The sequence below is a fragment of the Cimex lectularius genome, unplaced genomic scaffold, assembly GCF_000648675.2.
Source record: "Cimex lectularius strain Harlan isolate CLEC.00 unplaced genomic scaffold, Clec_2.1 scaffold36, whole genome shotgun sequence".
Classification (NCBI taxonomy): domain Eukaryota; kingdom Metazoa; phylum Arthropoda; class Insecta; order Hemiptera; family Cimicidae; genus Cimex; species Cimex lectularius.
The window spans coordinates 311,667-339,465 of record NW_019392648.1 but is presented as its reverse complement, the minus strand read 5'-3'; the positions used below and the strand labels follow the sequence as shown (position 1 = coordinate 339,465).

The following is a 27,799-nucleotide window of genomic DNA, read 5'->3' as shown; positions in this document are numbered from 1 at the left end:
TCAATCACACAGCTGTTCAAATCGAATGTAAACGAAGATAAACATACAATAATGGAAAATTAATATTTTTGTCTACGTCTAGCAGAGTCAAAGAAATCAAAAGCTTTACTTGAAAGAAAGTTTATACATAACTGAACTAAAATAACATTTTATTAAATTTATTAAATAATATAACTGGTAATAAATAAAACCCGAACTTAATTAAAATACTTACGTTAGCTTTCCGTTTACAGCAGGAAAATGGCACGCCGCATGCTTCTCGGCTTCCGACGGCTTGCGAAGAACAATTAAAATAATTGTTTTTATCCCAGTCTTTTGGTCCTTCTATTCCGCAGCACTGTAACTGTTAACAAACAAACAAAAAATTAAACCTAAAATCGCCTATAAATTATGCCAGTTTTCCTAGGGTTGGTTTGTTTGATATTCTAAGGGGAAAACTTGGTATAGACATAGTCATAAAGTCATAAAGAAACGGTACTACAGTTCATTATAATTAAATAATAACTGACATTTATTTTAAGTACTTAATCTGTTTATGTAAGGTTTTGGTTGAAATGAAAAAGCTAGTGTCACCAGCGGGATTCGAACCCACGACCTTCGGGCTAAATACGCCGCTGCTCTTACGACTTGAGCTATGAATGACTTCGATCCACTCCTGCACCAACTCCCCATCTCAACCTACAACCTTTCGAATTTTCCGTTTTTACCATTCATTTGGTCAATAGTCCACTAAATATAATGGATTTATTTTAAGGTAGAATTTTCTGAGTGCCTGTGAACGAACGGAAACAATATGCGAGATAAATTTTAAAAATATCTGGGACGGTACCAGCAGAAGTGTTTATCAACCTGAAAGTTCCTAATGAACCTAACAAGGTGCAATATCGCGAAGTGCACTTAAGGAAGCTTAATGAGCTTACTCACAAATAAATTCCCAGCTACGGTCTGCAATGAAAGTTGAAAAAGTCCTATCACAATAGGAAAAAATACAATGCAATGCAAACCGCTGAAAGTGGTGTTTTATTAGCACGATGTCAATTAACGTTTCAGCTGGTGATTCCCTCAAAGAACAATCTTATGAAAAATGGCAAAAAGGAGGGAAAATTGAAAAAGTGGGGTTGAGATGGGAAGTTAGTGTCCGAGTGGTTCGAGATCGCGATAGCTCAAGTAGTAGAGCAGCGGTGTATCTAGCCGAAGATCGTGGGTTCGAATCCCACTCGTGACAATGACTTTTTTATCTCAACTGAAAACCCCCTATCCCCCCCCCAACTAAACTAAAACCTCAATAAACTAAAAACTTTAATTAATTGAAATATATTAATTGGTCAAGCGGACCACGAAAACTAGTGAATCATGAGAAATCATGGAACTGTTTAAACGGATGCTGAACAAAGTCCGAGTTTTAAACACACCTGATGATTTTAGAAGGACCGAATAAATTTTTAAAATAATATTTGATAATATTACTCGTCGATTGTTTGTCTACATCAAAAACATAAAATTTATGAAGAATTGCTGAGTAAAGTGAAAAATATTAAACGAGCATCTGGACGAAATAAATTTACAGTTTGATTACGTAATAAAATTTACCCAATCTTCTTGGATCCAGTCGATGAGATTTTGCTGGTCTGGGTCTTCTCTGTAGTGAATGATAAATGCTTGAAAACCATCAGTGGCTTGCAACTTTATCTGAAAGCATAAATTAAAAAGTCACATAACGGGCATAAAATTGATATTACTTGTTGTACTGTATAAAAAGAATCCTCAGTTGTTTTAACTAAAGGGTAATTGAAACATGAGAGGGTGATGAAAAAAATATATAGGGTGATTCACTACAAATAAGACAAGAAAAATTCAACGAAAAAGTCAAACAAAGCACATAAGAGAAACAATAAACGTAGTGAACAAACAAAGAAGGATGTTAAATTTGAGGTGTAGAAGCACCTGACAAACTTGGCTGTTCCTTCCATTTTAATTTTTTGTACGTTATCAACGAACATTGACGCTAAGCAGGTAATTGTTTGAAAAAATTAACATCATATGATTAATGATTTATTATGATTTATGAGGTTATGTTCTATCCTTTAAGAAATATAGTATCTTCCATACTATATATATCGGTGAGTTCCGCTAGGTTTCTTGACCCGGTTATAATTCAACCACACTTTTTTTTAGTAACCAAACACTTTTATCAGCAGAGAAGTGAAGAACAACAATCTACCTGCAGAAGTCTTCGCGACTTTTCCGCCTCTTTGCATTATCATACCGAGTCGACGCCGAGCTTTCTGGGATGTCCTTTGGATCTCCATGCCCACAAAAAACCTGATTTTGAACTTTTTACCGTTTCTTATTATGCGTTATATAATGTCTTTATTCTGCTTCCTCACTCTGAAATTATCCTTTATTCCAAGAAGTTCCCATCCAAAAGAAGGACTGGGTCCTGTGAGCGAGGTGGCAGCTCTTTGTCTTGCAACAATAGCAACCCTTGCATCGTTTAACATCAGAACGTTTTGTTCTTCAAAAAGCCAATTGGTATAAACATATCAAAAGAAAACATGAGAAAAGTGGTCAGTTTTGTTAAAAACTTGGAACAATAACAACCAACTCCCTTGCATATTCAGGATATCCCAGTTCCTTATGACGAAACTCAGGGAATCGATTCTGCTCTTCGTTTGGAGCAAAAAATGCTCAGGAGAAAATTTTCGGAAAGTTCTCTATTTTGAAGATTTTGTTCATTTTTGTTTTTTTCAACTTTTCACTACCTTACCACATAAAAACGCTTACAACTTCCAAAATGTTGAGACTACAATAAATCCAATTACATCATTTGAAAGAACGCTAAATTTGCTGAAAGATACTATTTGCAATAATCTGAATGACATAAAATGTTAGCCAATATCAGTTGGAACATGTCAAAATTACAAAATTTAAAATTTTGGTCATGATTGCACGTTCTACTGAGGTTACAAAAAAATACCTACAACTTGTCAAATTTTACAAAAACTTCTTCTTCTTATATGCTTTACGTTGATTTTTCAACTCTACTAACGCGTTATTTAAAAACCCGGATATATCACCGTAAAGCATATTAGATAAAGAAGTTTTTCTGAAATTTGACAAGTTGTAGGCATTTGACAAGTTTTCGCTGAAGAGGGGATATGTGAGTCCCGAAATACATTCCATATATACAAGAGAGCTGGTTGTTATTTTTCCAATGTTTTAACAACCCTGACCCCTGACAATATGAGCAAGAACTGTAAGTAAAAAATGGATAAATCTATATAAGAAGAAGCTTTACGAAAGTACTTTACAATTAATTAAGGTTTTTAGTTGAGATGAAAAAAAGTTAATGGCACGAGAGGGATTCGAACCCACGACCTTCGGCTAGATACGCCGCTGCTCTACCACCTGAGCTATCGTGACCTCGATCCACTCGGACATCCCCATCTCAACCCCACCTTATGAGTTTTCCCTCCTTGAGATGGGGAGTAGATGTCCGAGTGGATCGAGGTCACGATAGCTCAGGTGGTAGAGCAGCGGCGTATCTAGCCGAAAGTCGTGGGTTCGAATCCCTCTCGTGCCATTAACTTTTTTTCATCTCAACTAAAAACCTTAATTAATTGTAAAGTATTAATTGGTCAAGCGGACCACGAAATTAGTGAATTTAATGGACTTTACGAAAGTGTTTAACCTACAATGATTTAGCATGTGGCCGGGTTTTGTTAAGCTTTTAATTCACTCAAAAAATAATAAAACACTTGCAAATTTGAACATGAGATTTTTAAGAATGTTTTTTCTTTTTGAAACTACACTGATTTAGAGGTGACAACGTTTAGTATACCCTGTTTCACTATGTTGCATGTTGGCTGATTTTTTTTTGGAACGGAAATTGAATGTGGAATTGTCACGGAATTATTAAGGGGTGTTTATTTATTTAATAAACAATTTGAACAATTGCGATTTAGTGAATCTGCTCGGTTATAAATATCATTCGAAGAGACGTCACACAAGCTCAACATTTGACATTTGAATTATCTTATTTTGTTTTGTTGTTCATACATCTTATGTATTTTCTGTTCATCACGACGATCACCGCGGTAAGGACTCTTCTGTCCTGCACTATCTGGAAAAGCTTCGGTTGCCAGACCAATCAAGCCAATCGTTCTTCCCGATCCAGCGACGTCCCTCAATTTTCCCCTTTAGAATCGAATCGGGTAGGAGGTACTTCTCTCCTCTCAAAGTGTCAGAATTATCCTATTTTCTTCCATTTTATATTATTGTTGTTAACAGCTTCTGACCAGAGTATATCTGGAGGACCTGGGTGTTGGAGATTTTGCAGAACCAGGGTTTTCGGAGCATTCTCCTTTGAGTTTACATCTCAATGTCCTCTAGTCGTCAAGTGGGCAAGTTAGACGAATCTTTTGGCCACCTACTGTCTACGTCTGAGGTTATGTTAACGTGGCAGAGGTGGGCTTATTTTATACGGCATTTGATTCCGGATCCAGGTTATCAGAAATCCAGATTTTAATTGAAAAAACGCATTGGCTGCGTTATCGAGTGGAAAGATGCTGTGCCATGGTAATGGCGACTAAGGCCATACACGCCTATGGCAAGACCAGCGTTTTGTTTTGGCGAGAAGTAATTGGCAATCTTTGATGCACCTGCCGTAATTACTGATCAATCGACGTAAATGAAGGTTTACGCCCTTCACTTATTTTTATTCCTACGTTTAAACCGTCGATAGTTACTTAGAGGTTCGCTTTGCGTAGAAGTTAAACTGAACGTGAGCCTGAACCCCGGTTTGTAGATGTAGATGTAATATGCAGGGTGTGTTATACTGCTGCCTTTGAGAGCTATTGTATCCCCCGTTCTGTATTTGTGTTGTACTGTAATGTTGTGTGGTTCAATTTCTCCTACAGTTGTTGTACATCCTAAAACACTGCCTCCCGCGGCCATAGATAGGTGTGTTGGTGTCTCCTCTGCATCTTTGCAGAATATGCACGTGCACCATGCAGTTATACCAGTATTCCTCAGCTTTCTTAGCTTCCTTTGATATATTCTGTTGTTTCTTTCTTCCAAAATTTGCTAGAACGTTTTTGGATTGTCCAATGAGTGAATTCCACTGTTTCCTCATTTCCATTTGTTTTTTGTCTATGATAGTCATTAGATAGTGTGAATTCCAATACATGCCTCAGGACGTATCAGCGGTATAGCAGCCCCTTTTGATGCAAGAACGTCCGCTCACCCTTTACCGTATACTGCCCACATGCCCTGTGATCCAGCAGAGGGTGACAAGTATCAGTAGGTCAGATAGTTTTGCAAATCAACACCATATTTGAGCTAATGATATTTAAACTAAGTGCTTTGATGGCTGCTTTACTGCCTACCAAGACCAATTATCCTACCCACATACCTTTCTGCGTTCTAGATCCGTCAGTGTACCAGCAGATAGTGCGATTTTTTTGTACTTAAATTTGTTTGGTTGAACTCGAACATCCGAAGTTCATGTCGTCTCTTGGGATCCTTCATTAGGATGTTACTATCGCTTTTCTCTTTGCTAATGTGGAACCCTGTTTAACTCTGTACTTCTTTTGTAGAAGCCTTATTTTTTACGGTGTGAACCTTTTTTCCATCGACACTGGTTGGCTGGAGAAATTTAACGAGCCTGGTGAGTCGGACTATCAAAAGCTTTTTCGTGGACTATGAAAGTGTAAAGACTTCCTTTCTACGTTCGTGGCACTTTTGTATCAAAACGGTGAGGCTGAAAAGAACCTCTTTTAGATCCGAATTGCAAGTCGTTATTAACGATGTTTTATGATTTATGCAAAAAAGTCATACGACCTATCGTCCGGTATTAAGTGCTCCAACATAAATCGACACCGAGAAGAAAGGCAATGTTTGGAAAGAAGAGTTCAATTAAGAAAGTCTCCACTTTAGAGATATAACTCTTCCGCCCATATTAAAACCCAAATCGCACTGAATTGCATAAATAAGCATACATTCTACCAAAATGAGTTAACGTGAAATGGAGACATGAATTTAAACAACCTTAATGACACTGGAGGTGGTGCATTTGTGTTGATATACAGTCAAACAGTCTGGACTATTGGAGGTCAACATAATGTTTGGGTCAGGAAAATGTAATGAAGTAGAAGAGTGTTTCCGTTATCGTTTTCTACGTGACTATTATTCGAAAAAATTGCTATATTATTGTATTATAGGTTTTTTATCGTAGTGATTGGAATTTTTGTGTGAGCAAATTATTCGTCTGATAAGTCCATCTATGAACGTGGCATAGCGAATTGTTATTGTGTTATTTAGGGCAGGAAGAGTTGATGAACTGCTCCTTAATTGCGACTGTGGTGTTTTGTCATCGGACGGGTGATTTATACACGGCGGGCGAGCTTTCACTTTATTCTGTTAGGGCTCATTGGACTATTCACGTCCGTTTTCTCCTTTTTCACCGCTGACAAAGCGTTCAGACAAACCGATTTTTTTTTCATTTTGCAGGCTCCCGAAAGGCGGTGAAATTGGGTCCGGGCGGAAACGCGGCGTGGAAATTGCCCTTCTAGCCAGAAGATAGGGAAATGGCACTTACCCAGTCTTTAAATATGAAGCCCATTATACCGGCTGTCATCTCCAACAATAGGATGATGGCTAGGAAGAGAGCGTACTGAAAAATAAATAAGAAAAAAAATTAAAACTTTAAAAAAGTCATATTCCTGAAAGGGGTAAGCTGATGGTAGAACCTTAATGAGCCACAAGATATTCGTACAATTCAAACATTAAAATTAATTTTAAAAATACAATAGAGAAATAATAACGGTAAATAAAATAATTTATATTCCAATATTACTTCAAAATCACTCACGATGATAACATGAAAAAAATCATTGTTTATTTCCCTAAAATTTTAAAAATTTAACCCTCATGATATAACATTATAAAATGAGATAGTGTAGCTTATTGCACAATATTTGAGGTTTGTACAGATGGCAATACAAAAATTTTCAAAAAGGTTCTTACGATCTTTTACCCTGAACAAAAAAACAAAAACAAAATCATAATACAACAGTTATACGATAAACTACACATTAATGTTTATCCAATTATGTTTAATTGACCGTATTCATTATTTCATTTAACTATTCTTTTTATATAAAGTCTTGGTTGAGATGAACGAGCAGTATTCGATTGTCTAAGCCGAAGGTCGTGGGTTCGAATCTCGCTCATGACACTAACTTTTTCATCTCAACCTAGACCTTGCATAAAACGAATAATTAACTGAAACAATTAATTGTTACGATGAATTGATTTAATTACAGAAATTGTGTAAACTGTAAGTAAGCAATCATGTAAACAACGCATTCTTTTTCTTCCACTTAGTTCTTAACTTAAGCCCGGAGGGAACTCACTACCCTATGCAACGCCATGCGACGCTACCCGACGCAAATCCAAAGTCCAATTTTCCATAAGATTGTATTACCCCCCTTGCACATCTGCCCGATGCTACGCAACGCTACCCTACTCTACGCTACGAGATCCCCACTGTCCAGATTTTCGTCGGGTAGCATCGATTACAGTCGAAGACAAAAGAACCGGACACACACAGTTTTCTTCAAACTACATGTATTATTGTCGTTATATTAAGTACAACATACTAATTTTAATATAAACCAAATTAACCGCGTTCAAAAATTCATTAGTTTTTATTTAAAAAATAATAATTTTAATAGTTTGGTAGAACATTGATCAAAACACCGGAATACCAGTTTTTGATATAATGAATTTAACTAACAATTGATTAGACGGTTTTGCTCATAAAATTTGACTAACAATTTATTTCATGGTTTTGCTCATACGATTACACAATTTTCGTCGAGTAGCGTCAGAACAGGACGTCATATTTTTTTAGTTTATTTCAAACTATGTATATGTAATTTTGTCGTTATATTAATTACCACATTATTATTTTAATATAACCCAAATTAAACGAGATCAAAAATTCATGAGTTTTTATAAAAATTATTTAATTATGATGGTTAGGCCGAAAATTTATCAAAACACCGGAATAACTTTATTTAAAACAATTAATTAATTTGAAATGGCAAAAAGGAGGGAAAATTCAAAAGGTGGGGTCGAGATGAGAAGTTAGTGTCCGAGAGGATCGAGGTCACGATAGCTCAAGTGGTAGAGCAGCGGCGTATCTAGTCGAAGATCGTGGGTTCGAATCCCGCTCGTGCCACTGACTTTTTTATCTCAACTAAAAAACCTTAATTAATTGTAATATATTAATTGGTCAAGCGGACCACGAAATTAGTGAATTTTTTGAAACAATTAAATTTAAATAATTTATTACATGGTGTACTCATAAAATTTAACTAACAATTTATTACATGGTTTTGCTGAAATAATGCATTAAGGACAAAAGAGGCGTTGCGATTTCTGATACACGCTATGTGACTGTACGTAGCTTGTGCTTGACGTCGCATAGATGTGCACATCCTACCAAAACGTGGCAAGGCGTCGAGTAGTATCGGGTAACATTGCAACGGTAAGTGTGTTCCCGGCTTTAAGCTCTTTTGTTATGAAAAACGAATGTTGCTCGATATGACCCGTTTAACTGAAAGGTGCCATTCCTTTTTTCCATATTGAGCTTGAGGACGGTAGTAAGTATCTAGGTCCCCTGTTTAGAGAAGATTTTTTTGTTTTACTGTATTCAGTACTTCATCGATATCTCGTTGAATGTGTAGTTTAAAGGAGCCAATGGCGGAATATTGCAACCCATTGACCCTCAATTAGATTAATTACATATGTGTAGATAGTGATAGAGGATGGAGGGAATATCCACCACCCTGAGTGAATAGTATGCAAATAGGAATATATGAATATAATAGTAAGTGAGAGTGCGAACGGGTTTGGATTTTGAGACTGCTTGGGGGATGAAATGACCTAGATGTTGATACTCCCTGGAGCCTAGCCTCGGTGGCTGCACGGATAAGACCTAGGTCAACCAACACCCGAGATTGATGATTCTCGAGGCCTGCCAGTAATTTATTGTAAATTTCAAAAGCTGGAATTGCCGATGTACTGGGAGAAGTGATAGGAGAAGTGACCACTTGAGCTATAGTGACTTCGATCCAGTCGGACACTAACTTCCCATCTCAACCCCACCTTTTGAATTTTTCCTCCTTTTTGCCATTTTTCAAATGTCGTGTAATCTATTTGTTTCTCGGCGACAAATGAAATGGCCACAGAGAGCATTAGTGAAGTACTTCATTTTAATTAATTTAATTTAAATTCACCATGAAATATCTAGCCGAAGGTCGTGGGTTCGAATCCCGCTCGTGACATTGACTTTTTATCTCAACTAAAAACCTTAATTAATTGAACGATATTAATTGGTCAAGCGGACCACGAAAACTAGTGAATTAGGATCAATTTTTTATTGATTGTATTATTGCGATATTATAGAAGAGTTCGCAATTTTTCGAATGTTTACCGATACAATAAAAATACGTTAGTGTGATATGTGCATTTATTTTTTTAATTTAATCTATACATTTACGAATTAGTCGTTATTATTTCATTACTTTAATAATGAATAAATATTATTTTAATCAACTAAGCATTTAACAGTTCATTTAAGTTCATTTAATCTCCAGAGTTGTCGGCATTGAAGCTAGACAATATAATTCCATGTACATATCATATGATTTCAAGCATTATTCTTTGTGCCTCTTAATTATTGTTTAAGTTGATTATCCGTAAAACCAAAACACAGTTCAACACGTTGTATATAATTAATTATTTTTACACCATTTATAAAAGCGTATTTGCTGAAATATTGTATTCCAATTTTATCCTATTAAATTTACTATAGTCCTTTTTTTATATCTGCATAAAAACATAAAAAGACTATTTGTCTACAATCCATATCATCTAATACTTCAAAGATTAATTTACTACGTTATAATCGTTAAAATATTTATGCTTTTATTATTATGAAAATTTAATCTTAAGTACAACGGTAACCATAAAATTGTTGGATATTGGAACTAAATGTAAATAATTAGGCGTCACACTCCATAAAAGATTAACATATTCAAAACATATACAGATTAAACGACTTTTAAGGCGAATCCGAAGTAAAACCCGTTCTTGACAGAGTTCATCACTTTCACTTCAACAAAAGGTTGTTTTGCCTATCACTTCTCCGTCCTATTTGGTAGTAAGCGTCACCTTTCCTGGGGTCAGCTAGTGACTCAGAATTAAAAAGAATCCAAGATAACCAAAATCGTGTTCTGCGGATTAACACGTGCCCTGGTATATTCGAAACTGTAATTTACCATAATCTAAATATGCCATACGCCTGCCATCTTTGCTGATTTTGTCCAGTCGCTGATAGCCACTGGAATCCACCCAGCCCACGACGACGACGGATGGTACAATGTGGTTACGGCTCGGGGACCAAGAAAGGTGTACCTCGTGTTCTCATCCACGTCCCTTCTCAATCCAGGTTCCTTCATTGTTCCCTGCGACCCCTCCCAACCCTTGGTTACAAGGGGGCTGTCCGGGCGCAAAATAATGGTGTAGCCCTGAGGGCTGTTCTCTCTAAAGCACAAGCTGTACTCGTGTCGGCCTCGGCTCGGCATGGGCGGCGGGTGCCTTCTCAGAGCACACGAGGGTTAGGGTACCAGATGCTAGACGGGGGAGGATGCGTAACCATCTGTACAACGGGGTAACAGAAATGTTCCAAGGTTCAGCCCCTGTTACACTGAGAATGGACTTGTAGTGGTTCGTGGTGACATCCCTGGCGGGAACTTAGAGAAGAGCATTTCTGTGACGTTCGCACGAAACTTGCGTTTGACCATCGTCATACACCCGGTCTCACGGGATACGGCGGATCGGACCGAAGCGGATAAGCGTTGAGGACGCTATGATTACGCTGTCAGAGTCCCTCGAATGCGTGAGTAGTGGCGGATGGGAATGGGTAGTGAATCGAGTATGCTTTGCACGCATGTGTAGGTTGAGCTCGATTGGCGGCTTTTACCGTAGGCAGTCTCCTCTACAGCGTGGCTAGCAATTCCACTTTAAACAAAACCGTGACCAGAGCGGATCCGGTAGTTTCTACGCTTGGGAAGCCCCAATACTCTGGGAGATAGAGTAGCCTTCTCTATCCAGGGAGTGCGCGGGAGATCAGGCTAATGTATTTCGGCTTAGGTAGCACTTTGCGCGCGGCATACGGTTCGATGCTTGATGCAGACCCGACCACTCGGAATGGGCAAGCGGGGAGCGAGGTTGTCTTGGCCCCTCTACCCCACTGCTGCGGCCTTAACACACTTCTGTGGTGCATCAACTCTCATCTTGAGAACAAAAGTCCGATAAGGTCGGAAGGCTAGGTGCGGACTTAAAGATCCTCATTGTCCTTTTAAGGACGACCGAGTATACGGGAAAGCAATGTCAGCCACTGGGTTGATACCTCCTCATAACCTTCAATTAGTGTTGATGCTGGTGTATATATTTTTCATTATTTGCCCAACTGCATATGACTAATGCCCAATTAAGTTATCTACTTGAAAAATGTTTTAACACCACTAGACTTAAAAAAATTCATTTTCAAACAGTAGAGAAATAATCTTTTATCAAGCGAAACCCAACGGCACCGCAAGAGTACTGTACCAAATAAACTGCTCAAAAATGAATAGGGACATTTGTAATTTATTCTTATTCTATTAATTTTCATTAAATTAGCCGATATATTCTTGTTAATTGGATTAAACAAAATAGAAAGTACAAACCAAACACAAACAAAAAATTTTAATCGTCATTTTTGATAACGGATTTACTTAAGAATAGTAAACTCTCATTTTGTAAACAAACGTCTTTTCTCCATTTTAATCCAGATGTATTCTCTTTAAACATGGAAAGACATCATATCTGAACCAGAAGTTCGCAAAATGAGTCAGTGGTCACCGGCAAGCAGATATCGCAGAGGCAGTTGGCCAAATTCCCAGAGACTGGAAGTGGCAATAGGAGGCCTGTAGTGGATCTCAGTGCATTACAACGATAAGGGAGGGCAGAAATATTGTCATTGCTGCAAGATGGAACCCTTTCCGTAATATCCCCTAGATCCTAAATGAAGTAAAAGATGTTTTGGGGCCTTTAAGTACCAATCGTTTGTGGGGTGTTGGCCTTATGTCATATGCCCCTTTGAGACGACCTTCAGCAACAGCCCGCCACCAGCTACAGAGGAGAAATGGTGCAGCGAGCGCCTAGATGAAAACAACAATTGGATTGCTGTTATGTTTACTGTTGAGTATATATTATGACAGCAGGCGCCGAAGGGTCTACCGAGAACAGAGGATGCGTACAATGCCCCAGTGCACCCTTCAGCGCATTTGGAGGAGTCGGTGTAATGATCTGGGTTCCATTGTTATTTAAAATGGAGGACGAACCAGACTCCTTATTGTTGACGGCAACCTCACCGCAGTCCGTTATCTCCAAGAAATTATCGAGGAATACATCCCTCAAACCAGGGTTCTCATTGGCAGGGATTTTCGATGACTATGCCAGACCTCGTAGGTAGAGTTCTTCATCAATCTCATTGAGCACATGTGGGATGCGTTGCGAAGAAGGCTTTTTAATCACTATCCGCAGCCAGTTGAACTTTCTCGTTAATTATTGTAATTAATATTTCGTAACTTTCAAAGACGGAGTGAAAATTAAATTTATTATTTATGCCTTAATGAAAATTGTTTGCAAAATGTAATTAAATGTTAATTCCTCCCCCCGACCCATGATAAAACGAGGTTTAACAATTATGTATAAGGCCAATTGGAAAGATAACTATCACTTCCGTCGTCGAACTTTCGACAATATCCCCTACTTCAGGACCTTGACTCCATAATCCAATCATTTACAAATTTACCTGTAATGGCCCACCTTGAACCTGAGCTGAATCGTCCACCTCAGCAATCAGCTGACCTGCAACAACTGGGTGCAGCGTTGCAAAATCTATGGTGTGATATTCCTAATGAAATTAGTGATAACCTTATCAACAGTATGCCTAAGAGGTACACAGATGTTTTAGCCAACAAAGAACATTATACACGTAATTGTTTAAAAAAAAAATTATTGTGTCCAATAAACACAATTATGGAATTAAAACCTTTTATTTTGTAATTTTTTAAAACCCCTTAATTAAACTATCCTTCAGGAAAAAAATAATTATTTCTAATAAATTTTAATGCAATTTATAACAAAAATAAAATAAAATTGCTAGGGAAAATAAATACTACGGACTAGGTAACATCTCTATACATTTTTGAGCAGTTTTTCAGATAATGACTGAATTATCGATCTGCAAAACAATGTTTGAACAATCGCTATTCAATAGCCCCAATTTAAAAAAAAAAGAACTGTCAGTTTTACTTATATTGTCGAATCAAGGTTTATGTTGACAGTATGTGAATATTCTTCCGATGTTGAAAAACCCAAGTTTTGGAGTTGGTTTTTCAACGAGGTGCGGTGCAACTCGTTAAAACTTAGAGGGTTGACAAAACGCCATCCAAATCACGGAAGGCTTACTTCCTTATCTAGAACCAACCCGTTCCAGAATTCATTTTCTAAACTAAATTACGATTGTGGTAATTAAAATTCACATTCTTCTATTTTTCAGTGTATGCGGAAGTAAAATGTACAAAACAAAAGTAAAAAATAAAAATATAAACATTGAAAACTAAATTTTAAAAAAAAGAAACACTTACCGCTGCCAGTAGGCAAGTATTTTCACGAAGAGCGCCGACGCACCCCGTGAAACCAATAATAAAAGTTAAAGTACCTGAAACAGAAAATAATTACAGAAATTAATAAACTTGTGACAAGTTTTTAAACGTTCTCGTGAATTATTATAATTAATATTTCGTAACTTTCAAAGACGAAGTGAAAATTAAATTCATTATTTATGCCTTTATGAAAATTGTTGGCAAAATGTAATTAAAGGCTAATTTTTCCCCCAGATCCACGATAAACGCTATAAGATATAAGGCCAATTGGAAAGATTACTATAACTATCCTTCGTCGAACTTTCGATGAACATATCCCGTTCATCAGGACCTTGACTCCATAATCAACGATTTACAAATTTACCTGTAGATGTTTTACCATCGAGAACCTGAGCTGGAGGAAAAGTATCGTCCTCCAACGACTAAGACGCAGTAGAAAAACGGACACCTGCTTTTGGGCGAAAGCACAGATAAAGCTCGATGTGTAGCATATAATAGAATCTTGTCATGCCTTGGCCCCATATAGGGAGCTTGTGGGTACGCCGCCGGATATGAGAGTGGTTCTTCAGCATAGAAGGTAACTGGATCCCCTGTTCCGGTTTTAAGAAGAAGTATTTAATTTTTTTATTTACGTTTTATTTTATGTACATATTGAAAAATGGCAAAAAGGAGGGAAAATTCAAAAGGTGTGGTTGAGATGGGAGAGCTCAAGTGGTAGAGCAGCGGCGTATCAAGCCGAAGATCGTGGGTTCGAATTCCGCTCGTGCCATTGACTTTTTTATCTCAACTGAAAACCTTATTTAATTGTAAGATATTATTGGGTTGTCCGGAAAATAATGCAGGATTTTGGTATTAAACAAAAAAAAAGAAACTAGTTACTTTAAAGCAATGTTCTTTAATCAAAATAATTTCCCATACTCTCAATACATTTCTCCCAACGTGTTGGTAACTTATTAATTCCGTCTGAGTAGAATTCAGAATTTTTAGAATTGATAAAGTCAATAAATGCATTTTCCAGTTCCGTTTGATTTTTGAATATTATGTGTTGTAAGTAGTGGTCCAGGTATCTAAAAAAATGGTAGTCAGTAGGCGAGAGGTCCGGAGAGTAGGGTGGGTGAGGCAAAGTTTCATAGCCAAGCTCCAATAATTTTTGTGACGTTACACGTGACACATGTGGTCGAGCGTTGTCATGCAACAAAATGGGCCCTTTCCGATTGACCAAAGAGGGCTTCATTACTGCCAATTTCTGATGCATGGTATTAATTTGGTTACAGTATGATTCAGCATTGATGGTTTCGCCAGGATTTAAGAAGCTGTAGTGTATTAAACCAAATGAAGCCCACCATACCGTAACCATTACCTTTTTTTGATGAGTTGGGGGCTTTGGAAAATGTATTGGAGCTTCTCCTTTGTCGAGCCACTGTCCAGAATCCACTTTTCGTCACATGTAACAATTCTGGCCAGAAATGGGTCATTTTTGTTTCGACAAAGAAGTGATGCACAAACATCAAAGCGCTGATTTTTTTGGCGATCGTTTAATGAGTGTGGAACCCAATTTTCGAGTTTTTTCACTTTTCCAATCGCCTTGAGGTGGTCAGCGACGGTCGTTTTACTGACTTTGAGTTGCTCTGCAAGTTCTCGAACAGTTGTTTTGGGGTTTTCTTCCACCACTGATCGCAGAACATCATCATTAAGAGAGGAAGGCCTTCCACGACCTTCTTCATCTTCAAGGCTGAAATCTCCCTCCCGAAATTTTTTAAACCACCTTTGCACAGTGCACTCATTAACACAACCCTCGCCCCAGACTTGGTTAATGTTTCTAGCCGTTTGGGCTCCGCTTCGGCCGAGTTTAAACTCGTAAAAGAAAATCGTACGAAATTCTCGCTTTGACATTATAAGGATGACTGAATTATTTCCAAGTAGCGGAATGCTACAGAGGTAAACAAACAATATCATTTGGAAGAGGATTAATAAGTGTTGACACGTAAACAGAATATTTTATATAGATTTTTTTTAATGAAAACTTAAAATCCTGCATTATTTTCCGGACAACCCAATAATTGGTCAAGCGGACCACGAAACTAGTGAATTTATGTACATAGTTCGTTCTTGTTGTGTAGTTCCGGGTTTGGTTTATTTATTGGTGAGAACGGTGAGGAGCTGATAGTGAAATATAGTCATCATCGACCAGCCCGTATTGTGTGTGCTTAGGGTAGATGGAGTAATATTTATGAAAGGTTAGCTTATGCGTGTAGTTCGGTGAGGTATCAAGAACTCCACCCTTAACTAGAATGATTTCATTGTGCATAAGTGTGAATGTATTCATTTGTGCAATAGTATTCTGTGTGTTAGTGTTCGCGGCTGAAATGAGCTAGCTGTCGAAAGCCCCTGGAGCCCAACTTCTCGGTATAGTAGCGAAGACCCCCCCCCCCCAGCATTTGCCCACGAGTAGTCCTAGTGACCCAGCCGCATAACGGGGTAGGTGAACTCCCCTGAGGTATAGACCATAGGGTCAGCGCATCGGGGACTGTCAGCCCCTTTCGTGTTGAAAGTCCAATATAAAATTATTGGTGCCTTGAGGACATTTCCGCACCGAACCTTTCGTTTCTTTAAGACACCATAACTTGCCTAATTTTATGCAGGGAGTCAAAGAGCATATAACCCCTCAGTTTTTCGTATAACTAGTGCAAATCTAGAAAGCCGCTTTATCGACTAAATTTTGTTTTCCTCTTGAACATATTGACTAGGGACATAGACAAAGTATGTGATTAAAAGTCAAAATTTAATATATTAACTGCGACTTTTCCCTCCAATCTCATGATGAATGCCAAAATTAGCTTCACTAATTTCGTGGTCCGCTTGACCAATTAATATATTACAATTAATTAAGGTTTTTAGTTGAGATAAAAACCTTGATTAATTGTGCTAAAATTAGCAATGATCTTTTACTAATACCATCAAAGGACGCAATATAAATTATAGGAGCCTCGAGGACGTTTCCCATCGAAACTTTTGTTTCATAAAGAAAAAACAGCTTGATTCGCTAATCGTGTTTAGGGGGTCAAAGGGCAGATGATCCATCGTTTTCCGTGTGAGTAACACAAATCTCTCTACTAAACTTTGTTCCTCTTTTTACCGTGTTATACTATACAATACAACTGAAAATCAGAAAATCAAAAATTGGCCCTATATCATGGTATTGATATATTTTCATGTTGAGAAAAATGTAGAAATAATAAAAAGGTTAAAAATGATCATTAATCAAAAAATTAAAAATCGTCAACTGTACTCGATAATTATAAATTTAAAAAATCCACCAGTGGTTAAACAAAAATTGTTGATATTCTTGGTCCTGGGGCATTTTGGTTTCTTTTCTCGTTTTTATACAACTCTCAATTCAAGGTTGTTTTATTAGCCGAAACCCCGAAACGAAATGAAAATGAGGCAAACTTTCCCTCTTGAAATTAATCTGACCTTAACTGAATAAAAAATTATATATCGTGAAAATCTTCTAAACAGCTTAAGTAACTTTCACTTTGTCATGTAGATTCTTCTTGCTTTTCTTGGATGTCCTACTTAAATCCGCTTAAGAGTAAAAGAAGTATCGGTCATACAAAGTAGAGATTCATTACGTGAAAAAATTATATAATCCTTTCTTTTTAACAGCGTTATGCGCAACTTAATCTCCAATCATCCTTGCCAACTTAAAATCAAAACGCATTAACCCGAGTCATGAATGCTGGCTGAGACCAGTGTACTTTTCCAAAATTTTAGCATCCATTACTAAAGAAAATTAACCGAGGATATTGCAGGAATTCAACCCACCTTACAAATGCGGCCTTGAGGGTGTTGTTAAACCTTCCACCGTTCCAAATTTTAATCCGAGGAGAAACCAGAGCAGCGGCTCACAGGTTAGTAAATGGTCAACCATATGCAAGGATAGGCCATGTAAACGAATAGTGGAAACTGAGGGAGGAGATTCAGCCAACTAGGCCATACCAAATGGTGCCACTACTCTAAAATAAAACTGTGCCCACAGGTACAATGTGCTACCAGAAAGGGAAGAGTGGGTCAAAGAAATACCTCTGAAGGCCAATCCTACTAGTACATTGACGGCGCAAAACGGATGAGTCCTCGGGATGAATCGGAAGACGAACTGACTTTGAACTGTTTTCCAACCTGACATCCTAGCAATTAAACACTGCGCCATAGAAATAAAAAGGCTAGGAACACATAACAGGATAGCCATTTTGTTGACAGACAGGCGGCACTTAAGGACTTTGCCTCATGCGAGGTAAATGGAAAATGCGCGGAATTAAATGGAAGCAGAAGAAAGTGACACTAATGAACAGACCCTGGCATGGGTCCCTGGGCATTCGGGATATAGAGGCGATGACAAAGTGAACATGTTTGGCCAAAAAAGGCCACATCCAAAAATGATCATTACTGAAACCAAAACCTAATGGAATATGGCATGATAGGCATAGGAATATGGCACCCGAAGAGATTCGTAGAAGGGCCATCCTCAAGACTTATAATTGAATTATACTGGACGGCAACCGGGACAGAACCAGGAATGTGGTTGAACCTCCTGACAGGGCACTGCCGTCTAAGAAAGTACATGCATGGTAAGAGTACAGGCAGGAGAAACACTGCCAGGAAGAAAAGTAGACCGCAGGGCACGTTTTACGTTTTGGTGAGGGTTTATGTAGGTGCAGATTCTTGGCACTAGGAGAGGAAAAGCAGCAAGGAAGATCCTACTCTAAGGAGCCGCTGGCAAGGCCATAAAGGTTGATTAACAACCTGAAGCTGACCGGTGAGTTATGAAAATAGAGAAGCACAACAGATCTACGAAGGTTAAGGTCGCCGTTTTTATCCCTATCCCTATCTTGGTACTGATGTCTTCAATTGTTTATGCTATGAAGTAATTTCAATTGCTGTATCAAAGAAAAATCTATGTAAGCGCAAAATATGTTGAACGATATTGAAAAACGTATTTAAAAACGTTTATTTCAATCGTAGAATTAAAATCAGCGCAGATTTTACATCGATGACTCTGTGATTTTAAACCTCCTTAGGGAACCTTCTCGTGTTTGTTGATGTTATCAGCCACATATATATCCACTTGTGTGATTTTCTATTCACAGGCTAATTTGTAGTCGAAACTACTCAGTGCTATTCCGAAGGCTTGTAAGGCGCACAGTGGATAACTGTAGTCCAAGGAGAATGAATCGCGCGTTACTTTGCCGAACTGCATGACCAGATTCTCGGGTTGGGTGCCCCTGATCAGTTTGAAGTTTTTGACTGATGACCTCTTGACCCGTCCCTCGAAGTTGATCACATAGGACCTTTTGTCCGCGTCCCAGGTCGGAGTCTTATTCTGAAATGAGATTATCCCGTCAGTCTGGTTTTTCTTGAATGACTCGTGGAGCGAAAGGACGGAATCTTTTGGCTTTTTGCCCGCGGGGATCTCCGTCCTACAGCCGTTTTCGTCGACTGAGGGTAAGATGACAGTGAATTTCCTGGGCCCTTTGACGCCGAACAGGTTCTCTTTGTAGATCACGCCGGCCACCTCGACGGTGTAGTCTCTCTCGAAGTTTTTTCCATTTTCGTACATTGTATATTTAGTGCCTATCAAATTGGACCTGAGCTTACCGACGTAAGAGGGCGATTTCCTCGTAAAATTCTCAGGATCGGTGGAGATGGTGTAGCTGCCGGATTTACTGAGCATGGACTTTTTCCCCGCTAAGAGGAACGTCCTTTTTTTCGGCGCTTGTTGGAAGTACAGGCAGAAAACGGGGAATGTGCTCCTTTTCTCTCTCCTTATCTTGCATTTGTAAACAAAATCTTCAGGCGCGGTTTCGAATATGAGACTTTCGACGTTGATACCCGCCTCGTCTTCAATGACCTCTTCGCAATACCGTTCATTGTAGGGCGCCCACGCTTCGAACACTTTTTCGTACTTGGCCGTCTCGTTTTGAAAATCCATCGTCGGATCAATGGCGTCGATGTATTCGATACAGTCTTCATCGACCCTTTTTGAAAAATTCGATTCCAACTCGGACTCGGAACTGTCAGGAGGCTGCCAGGCGTAAAAACACGGCCTCACCGTTCCTAGCAGCTCTTTCCGCAGATTGATTTTTTCCAAAAGTTTCTCGCTGTGCTGTTTCCATTCTATGTCGAACGTGTTCATCACTTCTTTGTTGTCGTTAATCCTTTATATTGTCATTAATTAAACTTATGTATAACTGATAGCACGGAAAATGAATCGACAGCAAATAAAGTTAACATCGGTAAATCGTAAATATTGAATGAAACATGTGACGGGATTTTTCATTTCCGTATGGTGTACCACATTAAGAGAACTCATTAAACGTAATTTCGATAGATTATTTGTTTTATAACATTCATGAAATTTAAAAAAAATATCAATAATAATAATAATTAAATTCACTAATTTCGTGGTCCGCTTGACCAATTAATATATTACAATTAATTAAGGTTTTTAGTTGAGATAAAAAAGTCAATTACACGAAAAAAGAGAAAAATGGCAAAAAGGAGGGAAAATTTAAAAGGTGGGGTTGAGATGGGAAGTTGGTGTCCGAGTGGATAGAGGTCACGATAGCTCAAGTGGTAGAGCAGCGGCTTATCTAGCCAAAGATCGTGGGTTCGAATCCCGCACGTGCCATTGACTTTTTCATCTCAACTAAAAACCTTAATTAATTGTAAAATAATAATAATATAATATACGACGATATGAACGGTTAATTAGGTTATAATTAGTTTTCAAGATGGGTAAAAAAAAATCTTTTTGAACCATTACTAAATCAAATATGATTAATATTGGAATAATTGTAACCCTTTGCTATACTGAATCATTTCTGCATAATTTAGTGAGTAGGAAGGAAGTTTGGTGTCATTAAGACACAGTAGACATGACAAGGACAAAATTGTTACAAATGAATGGAATCATGCTTCTACTCCATCCACCCCATAAGCCGGGAACACTCCTCACCAACGCCTTGCCACGTTTTGGTAGGGTGTGCATATCTATGCGACGTCACACAGCGTGTATCACAATAATCACTATCGCAATCGAACGTCTATTTTGTTCTTAATGCATTATTTTGACAAAACCATGTAATAAATGGTTAGTTAAATTTTAAGAGCACAACCATGCAATAAATTGTTTGTTAAACTTAATTGTTTTAAATAGTTTGTTTTTGACTGGGGCTCCGACATCTAGGTCATTTCAGCCCCCAACTAGGTCTATATTCTATATACCCTTTCAAACACTACATTCATACAAATAAATACATCCATACAGTACACTCATTCCGTTGGGTCGGTGGAGTACTTGATATTCCTCCACCGACCTATATTCAAACTAATCTAGATTGGGGTCGATGGGGTACTTTTATAAATATTCCGCCATCGACCCCGAACACACACTCATACGCTCTCAAAGTTCGAGGGGAGATGATTACGTTATATTTCACCCTCTCCCCTCGCCATTTATGCTAATAAATACATGCACTCAGACAAAACAAACAGACATATTACACATAAGACATATTATATCCAGTAAAAAACCCCAATTTCCCCTTAAAAAAAACGGAACAGGGGACCCAGTAACCCGCTGCCCTGCTCGAGTACCATTTTCAGATTGGATGGCATGCCTGCACACTCCCGGTAGGGAGCCAAGGCATGACATGTTTCCAGTATGTGGGACACATTGAGAAACCTTTCTCTGCATAGGGGGCTCCTGCGCGGGCTTTGGCCCAAAAGCAGGTGTCCGTGTGTCAACCGCGTATGGCCAATCCTCAATGAGGTGAGGACGACCCCTCGTCTCCTGCTCAGGTTCTTTGAGGGCCATCTACCGGTCCTTAATTATTTCGATAAATTTTCTTCCTAACCATCATAATTAAATAATTTTTATAAAAACTTATGCATTTTTGTTCTTGTTTAATTTGGTTTACATTAAAATAGGAATGTTGTAATTAATATAACGACAAAATTACATATACTTAGTTTGAAATAAACTACAAAAAATATGGGTGTCCTGTTCTGACGCTACTCGACGAAAATGGTGTAATTGTATGAGCAAAACCATGAAATAAATTGTTAGTTAAATTTTATGAGCAAAACCGTGTAATAAATTGTTATAATTTTCCAAAGATTTTTCAATTGTTGATATGTAAACCAACCTAACCATCCCTAACCTTGTTGATATGTGGTTTCGTAACATAAGGGAAGCTTGTTCAGAAGAGGGATGACTTGTTAATATACCATCAGCGGTATGATCTGCGTATGTGGCGGTAAGTACATTCTCATTTGAAGTCATGTCAGAAGTAAACAAGTACAAAGTAAAGTAGTACAACAGAGTATTGATCCCTGTGGCACACCCGCAAGCACTTCCGTCATATCAGAAGTCTCCAATCCGTGGCATACCGCGAAAAATATTTCCTTGAGATATGATTGTACAATCTGGGGTAAAAAGGGTTTGCATGCCACACTTTGTCAAAAGTCGTCTGAAAAACGTCTAAAACACATTCAGTTGTGTACAGTTTTTATTCGAGACATGAGATAATTAATCTGAAAATCTGCGAAGTTGATGAGTGATTGATGAACTCGAAAGACAGATTGATTGTCTGGTAAAATGTTGTTCGAAGTAACAATAGAGATAGTTTGGTGAATTAATTTTTCGCGTAATTTAGAAGGTTCGGGTAACAAAGTAATGGGTTCGGTAAGATGAAGAGACATTTAAATTTTTATTTTGCTTTGGGATCATTTCAATGAAGAAAATTTCCATTGTATGGGATCAGTTTTTAATATTGCATTAAATAAACAAGGCAAAGATACGACAGCTTTTTTGGAAAATCTTGGAGAACGTCAGCTGCATGAAAGTCATTGAATGATCAGGTTTTGGAGTAAATCGTTTAGGTAACTGATCTAAAGGAACAGGTTAGTAGGATATATATTGAAAATTAAAAAATTGTTGTTTGGTTTCGGTTTAAAATATTTAAAAAAACTGAATTTTAAACTTCGTTTTCTTTTTGCTCATATAAATAAATATCTGTTCAAAAATATTGATAAATAAACGAAGAATAATTTAGACAAAATGAAATATCAACAAACAGCGTTTCGACAATTCCTTCAAATTGATTTTTGGCTCAATGTCATTACAGTCCCAAAACTTTGTAAAAAGTGAAACTTACCGACGCAGATTAACACAAATGCGGGATCCAAGGCGACATTGGCCAGTTTGCCAAGGTTGCTGAAAGTGTCTTTTTCCGACCAAGCCCAGATGCCGACTGCCAGGATGCAGAGGCCCAGCATCTAATACAAAAAGAAAACAGTATTTAATAATATCACACTAAAAGATTGGTTATATTATGTAAGATCTTATTATATTGTTAGGAGGGAATGACGTCGGGCTTGAGCTAGTTGATTAGTGGGAACGGAGTGGAAGTTGTGGAACCGTGTTTGGATCATATATGACATGTCTTTGTGGACGGATTGGTTAGTTACATAGAAGAGAGCGTTGAGGATGAGACAGAGGACGTTTGATTGAAAGAATTGGATTCTTTGGCTTGTTTGATGGATTGGTTGAATCCCACAGCTCTACTCCGTTAGTCTAAATCGGTCTAATTACGGTTTTGTGTATATTGTTCGTTATTGTGTATACTAATTGTAAATTTGGGCCCAAGTAGTCCTTTGAGTTGTCCGATTTTCGATTCAGTTCTTGTCTTTTTGTTTTATTTGTTTGCTGCATGTAAGTCTGCTGTCCAAATAAAACCCAAGGTAACGAATTTGGTCGGATTGGGGGATGACTTTACTGAGTATGTGCATTGTTGGGCAACGTCACGTGCCGGCTCTTTTGTTCATTTAGCTTGATGACCACCGAATACACCAGTCAGAAAATAATAAATTATTTATGAAGCAATAAAAAAGATCGATAACGTTTCTGGAGTATGGCTATGGGAATGTCAATAAGTATTTCATAAAAAAGTATTTATGTTGCCATGCAATCTGCTGGACTACACATATGTTGTTTTTGGAAACTAACCGTCAACCAATATAATAACTTTGCATTTAAATTATACTGTAAAAGTATCCGAAATAGAGCAGAATTGATTTTCTAATGTATTAACAAGAGAATTCGCTCAACATGACTTAATTTTACTGCCATGCGCTTGACGTTTTAAGACATTTAGAGAGAGCTGTTCTGAATATAGATTACATTTCATATTGGTCACGTAAGAAAGAGAGTTTTATGCATTAGTTATTCAGAAATGAGATGCGGTCTGGTGTGATGTAAGTTTCAGAAAAACATTTTCTTTATCTTGCCAACGTTTCGATCTTTATTGAGATCATCTTCAGTGCCTGGGATTACAAACATTGTTTAAATTTAAAAAATACATGTAGGATGAGGAAAAAAGTGAATTTATACAATGAAAAAAATATGAGAGACAGATAGTGAGAATAAGGGAGAGAAAGAAAGTGATAATAAGAGAAGGAGAGAGAGAGACAGACAGAGAGAAAGTGAGAATAAGAGAGAGAAAGAAAGTGATAATAAGAGAAGGGGAGAGAGAGAGAGAGAGAGAGAAAGTGAATATAAGAAAGAGAGAGAGAAATATAAGACAGAAAGAAAGAAATAGTGAGCGAGAGAAAGAAAGGGAGTGAGAGAGAAAGAAAGTGAAAATAAGAGAAAGAGAGAGAGAGAGAGAGATATAGTGAGAATAAGAGAGAGAAAGGAAGTGATAAGAGAAAAAGAGAGAGACAAATAGTGAGAATATGAGAGAGAAAGAATGTGAAAATAAAAGAAAGAGAGAGAGAGAGACAAATAGTGAGAATAAGAGAGAGAAAGGAAGTGATAACAAGAGAAAAAGAGAGAGACAAATAGTGAGAATATGAGAGAGAAAGAAAGTGATAATAAGAGAAAGAGAGAGAGTGAGACAGACAGATAGCGAGAGTAAGAGAGAGAGAAAGTGATAATAAGAGAAGGAGAGAGAGAGAGAGAGAGAGAGAGAGTGAATATAAGAGAGAGAGAGAGAGAGTGAATATAAGAGAGAGAGAGAGAGAGAGAGAAAGTGAATATAAGAGAGAGAGAGAGAGAGAGAGAGAGAGTGAGACAGACAGATAGCGAGAGTAAGAGAGAAAGAAAGTGATAATAAGAGAAGGAGAGGGAGGGAGAGAGAGAGAGAAAGTGAATATAAGAGAGAGAGAGAGAGAGAGAGAGAGAGAGAGAGTGAGACAGACAGATAGCGAGAGTAAGAGAGAAAGAAAGTGATAATAAGAGAAGGAGAGAGAGAGAGAGAAAGTGAATATAAGAGAGAGAGAGAGAATAAAAGAGAAAGAAAGAGAGTGACAAAGAAAGAGAGAAAGAAAGTGATAATACGAGAAAGAGAGAGCGACCGAAAGTGATAATAAGAGAAAGAAAGAATAAGAAAGAGAGAGAAAGTGATAATAAGAGAAGAAGCGAGAGAGAGAGAGAGAGAGAGAGATAAGAGAGAGAGAAAGAAATAGTGAGTGAGAGAATGGAAGAGAGAGAAAGTGAAAATAAGAGAGAGAAAAAAGTGATAATAAGAGAAGGAGAGAGAGAAAGTGTGAATAACAGAGAAAGAAAGAAAGAGAGTGAAGGAGAGTGAGAAAGTGAAAATAAGAGAGAAAGAGAAAAAGAGAAAGAGTGAAAGATAGATACATAGAGAGAGTGAAAGAGAGAAAATAATTAAGAGAACAATTTAATGTGTGGCGTATAAACAAATGCATACAAACATTAATAAATAAAAATGGAAGACTAAATATTTTCAATAAATTATTGGGCATCTAACAGCTTGCTGATCTCAGAATCCTGCGTATTTTTGGATTTTCTATATTTAGCTTCCAGCCTGGGTCTCACTATGACTCTAGCTACAATCGGGAGATTCGTAAATTCTTGTTTATGATTTAGATTTAATATTAAGGTTGTTGCACCGTTTTGGTTTTCTCGAAACGGTTTTAGGTGGGTAAGGCAGTACAGTTACGCGAGTGGGTTGAGTTTAGGCGAAAAAACAGGTTTTCTTGCTTTTGTTCTTAATACAAGTTGGATTATTCGCGAATTATAAATTAGGGCTGGTCGTATTAATATTTCTGAGACGAGATGATGTATTTCATTACATTAGTTATAGGTTGTGCCTGTGCTTTGAATGAGAAGGAGAGTGAATCAGGCTCTTTGTAGCGTAGTCAATTCAGCCATTCATGGAGTGTGTAATTCAAAGACAAGAGACCTAATCCCGACTCCCTCACATTTGACTGTCACCAGGACCAACAAAAGGAAGAAGCAACACTTGGAGAAACATTGTAACGTCTCAGTTCAAGTCAGGACGATTGAACTTCAGACAAAAACTCGGGTTGTTTGAAGAGTGTCAAAACCACGGACAGACCCTACTTAATTAAAGGGGCTTAGGTAATAATAATGTGGGAAGTTAAGAGGCCAACAAATAGCTGAGGTCATCGCCGACCCTCTGCGTGTTTTTACAAGTTTTTCTGGCCTTTCAAGCGTATTTTTCAACCTACAGTCATTTGAAAGTCTGCTCTTCTTACGACTCTGCTTTTATGTAGACGAAAACCAAGTCGATATTCTGGCATGCTAGCCTCTCAGTTGTACCTCAGGTTGTTAACTACAGAATAGATAAAATCATATCCTAATTTCAAATTCCAACTTTCCACATTCCTAGGGGCATGGTCGAACCCACTCCATTCTCGCTAATATATACACTACAGACGCTAATCACTACAGACATCCCACACTCACCCCAGAGGATTCGATATTCATCTGAGCGGAGTTAAACAACACCTTCCTTTCACGCTAATATATTTCATTCGTTCCAAAAAATTAATTCAGCTCGGGGCTGGGTGAAACAACCCCTAAAAGGGGTTAAAAAAATTAAAAATTCACATAACGTAAATAAATAGTTAATATTAGATCTGTACCAGTTCGAATAAGAACAATTAATAGTATATTGAAAAGTCAAGACAATGAAGATCGGTTTCTGTGTCAATCATTTAATATTGAGTTCAATCAACAACACTGACTGCAGAAGCTGGCACCCGATGTGATTTTTCGCAACAGGTTCAACCAATCCCTTTGGAACCTGATTCATCCAGAACAACAATTCACGCGACACAGATGTATCGGTAGAAATGTGATTTAGACCGGAAAAAACAATTTTATCTTCGTACTTGGATGTCATAAGCGATCTATTCCGAAACGTAAGACCAATCGTTAAATTAACAAACCCTTACATATTCACTTTCCGGTAAGGTCACTATACTAGAATGTTAAAGTCTCAGAATAAAGTTCAATAAGAAAAACAGACAATTTTATAATTTATTGCAATATTAAAATGCTTTTGGACAATGCAAGGAATGATTCGGACGGATTTGTTCCGGCATCAAAACAGTATACTTTGTGTGGTGATTAGTGACCGTTAATCGATATTTATTTAGAAATCGTTACACGCTGTCTGGTGGGATGTAGGTTTCAGAAAAACATTTTCTTTATCGTGCCAACGTTTCGATCTTTATTGAGATCATCTTCAGGGCTCAAAGTGTTTGTCTTCTATGTAATTGTGCCATTCTCGGGGCACTCTCGACACGACACGCAAGAATGGCACAATTACATAGAAGACAAACACTTTGAGCCCTGAAGATGATCTCAATAAAGATCGAAAAGTTGGCACGATAAATAAAATGTTTTTCTGAAACCGACATCACACCAGACCGCATCTCACGATTTCTAAATAAACAGTATACTATATAAACTCACTGATGACGATGAACAAAGTTATCTCATAATAAACAGATATGACGCAGTTAATTGAGTCATTTTTGATGTTTCGTTAGTTAGACTAATTAATTATAAAAGGTCTCTTATTATAGAAACAACGCCCTGATATAAAAGTCCTACACTAATCGATATATAATTTCCATAGTGACCAACGAAGTAACATTTCTCTTAATAGAAGTAT

General features: G+C 37.7%; 1 protein-coding gene across 5 annotated transcripts in view; it reads right to left on the bottom strand.

Annotated features, from left to right (window-relative positions):
• The window catches only part of LOC106668465 (tetraspanin-5), an 88,300-nt gene that overhangs the window by 12,188 nt on the left and 48,313 nt on the right, over positions 1 to 27,799 (bottom strand). For all 5 annotated transcript variants that reach the window (XM_014397262.2, XM_014397264.2, XM_014397265.2 and 2 more), the window contains exons 2-6: positions 23,006 to 23,126; positions 13,770 to 13,843; positions 6,599 to 6,673; positions 1,591 to 1,689; positions 215 to 343 (exon numbers count right to left, since the gene is read on the bottom strand). In XM_014397262.2, coding sequence (XP_014252748.1) covers positions 215 to 343; positions 1,591 to 1,689; positions 6,599 to 6,673; positions 13,770 to 13,843; positions 23,006 to 23,126 — 498 coding nt within the window. The remainder of the gene's footprint in view (positions 1 to 214; positions 344 to 1,590; positions 1,690 to 6,598; positions 6,674 to 13,769; positions 13,844 to 23,005; positions 23,127 to 27,799) is intronic.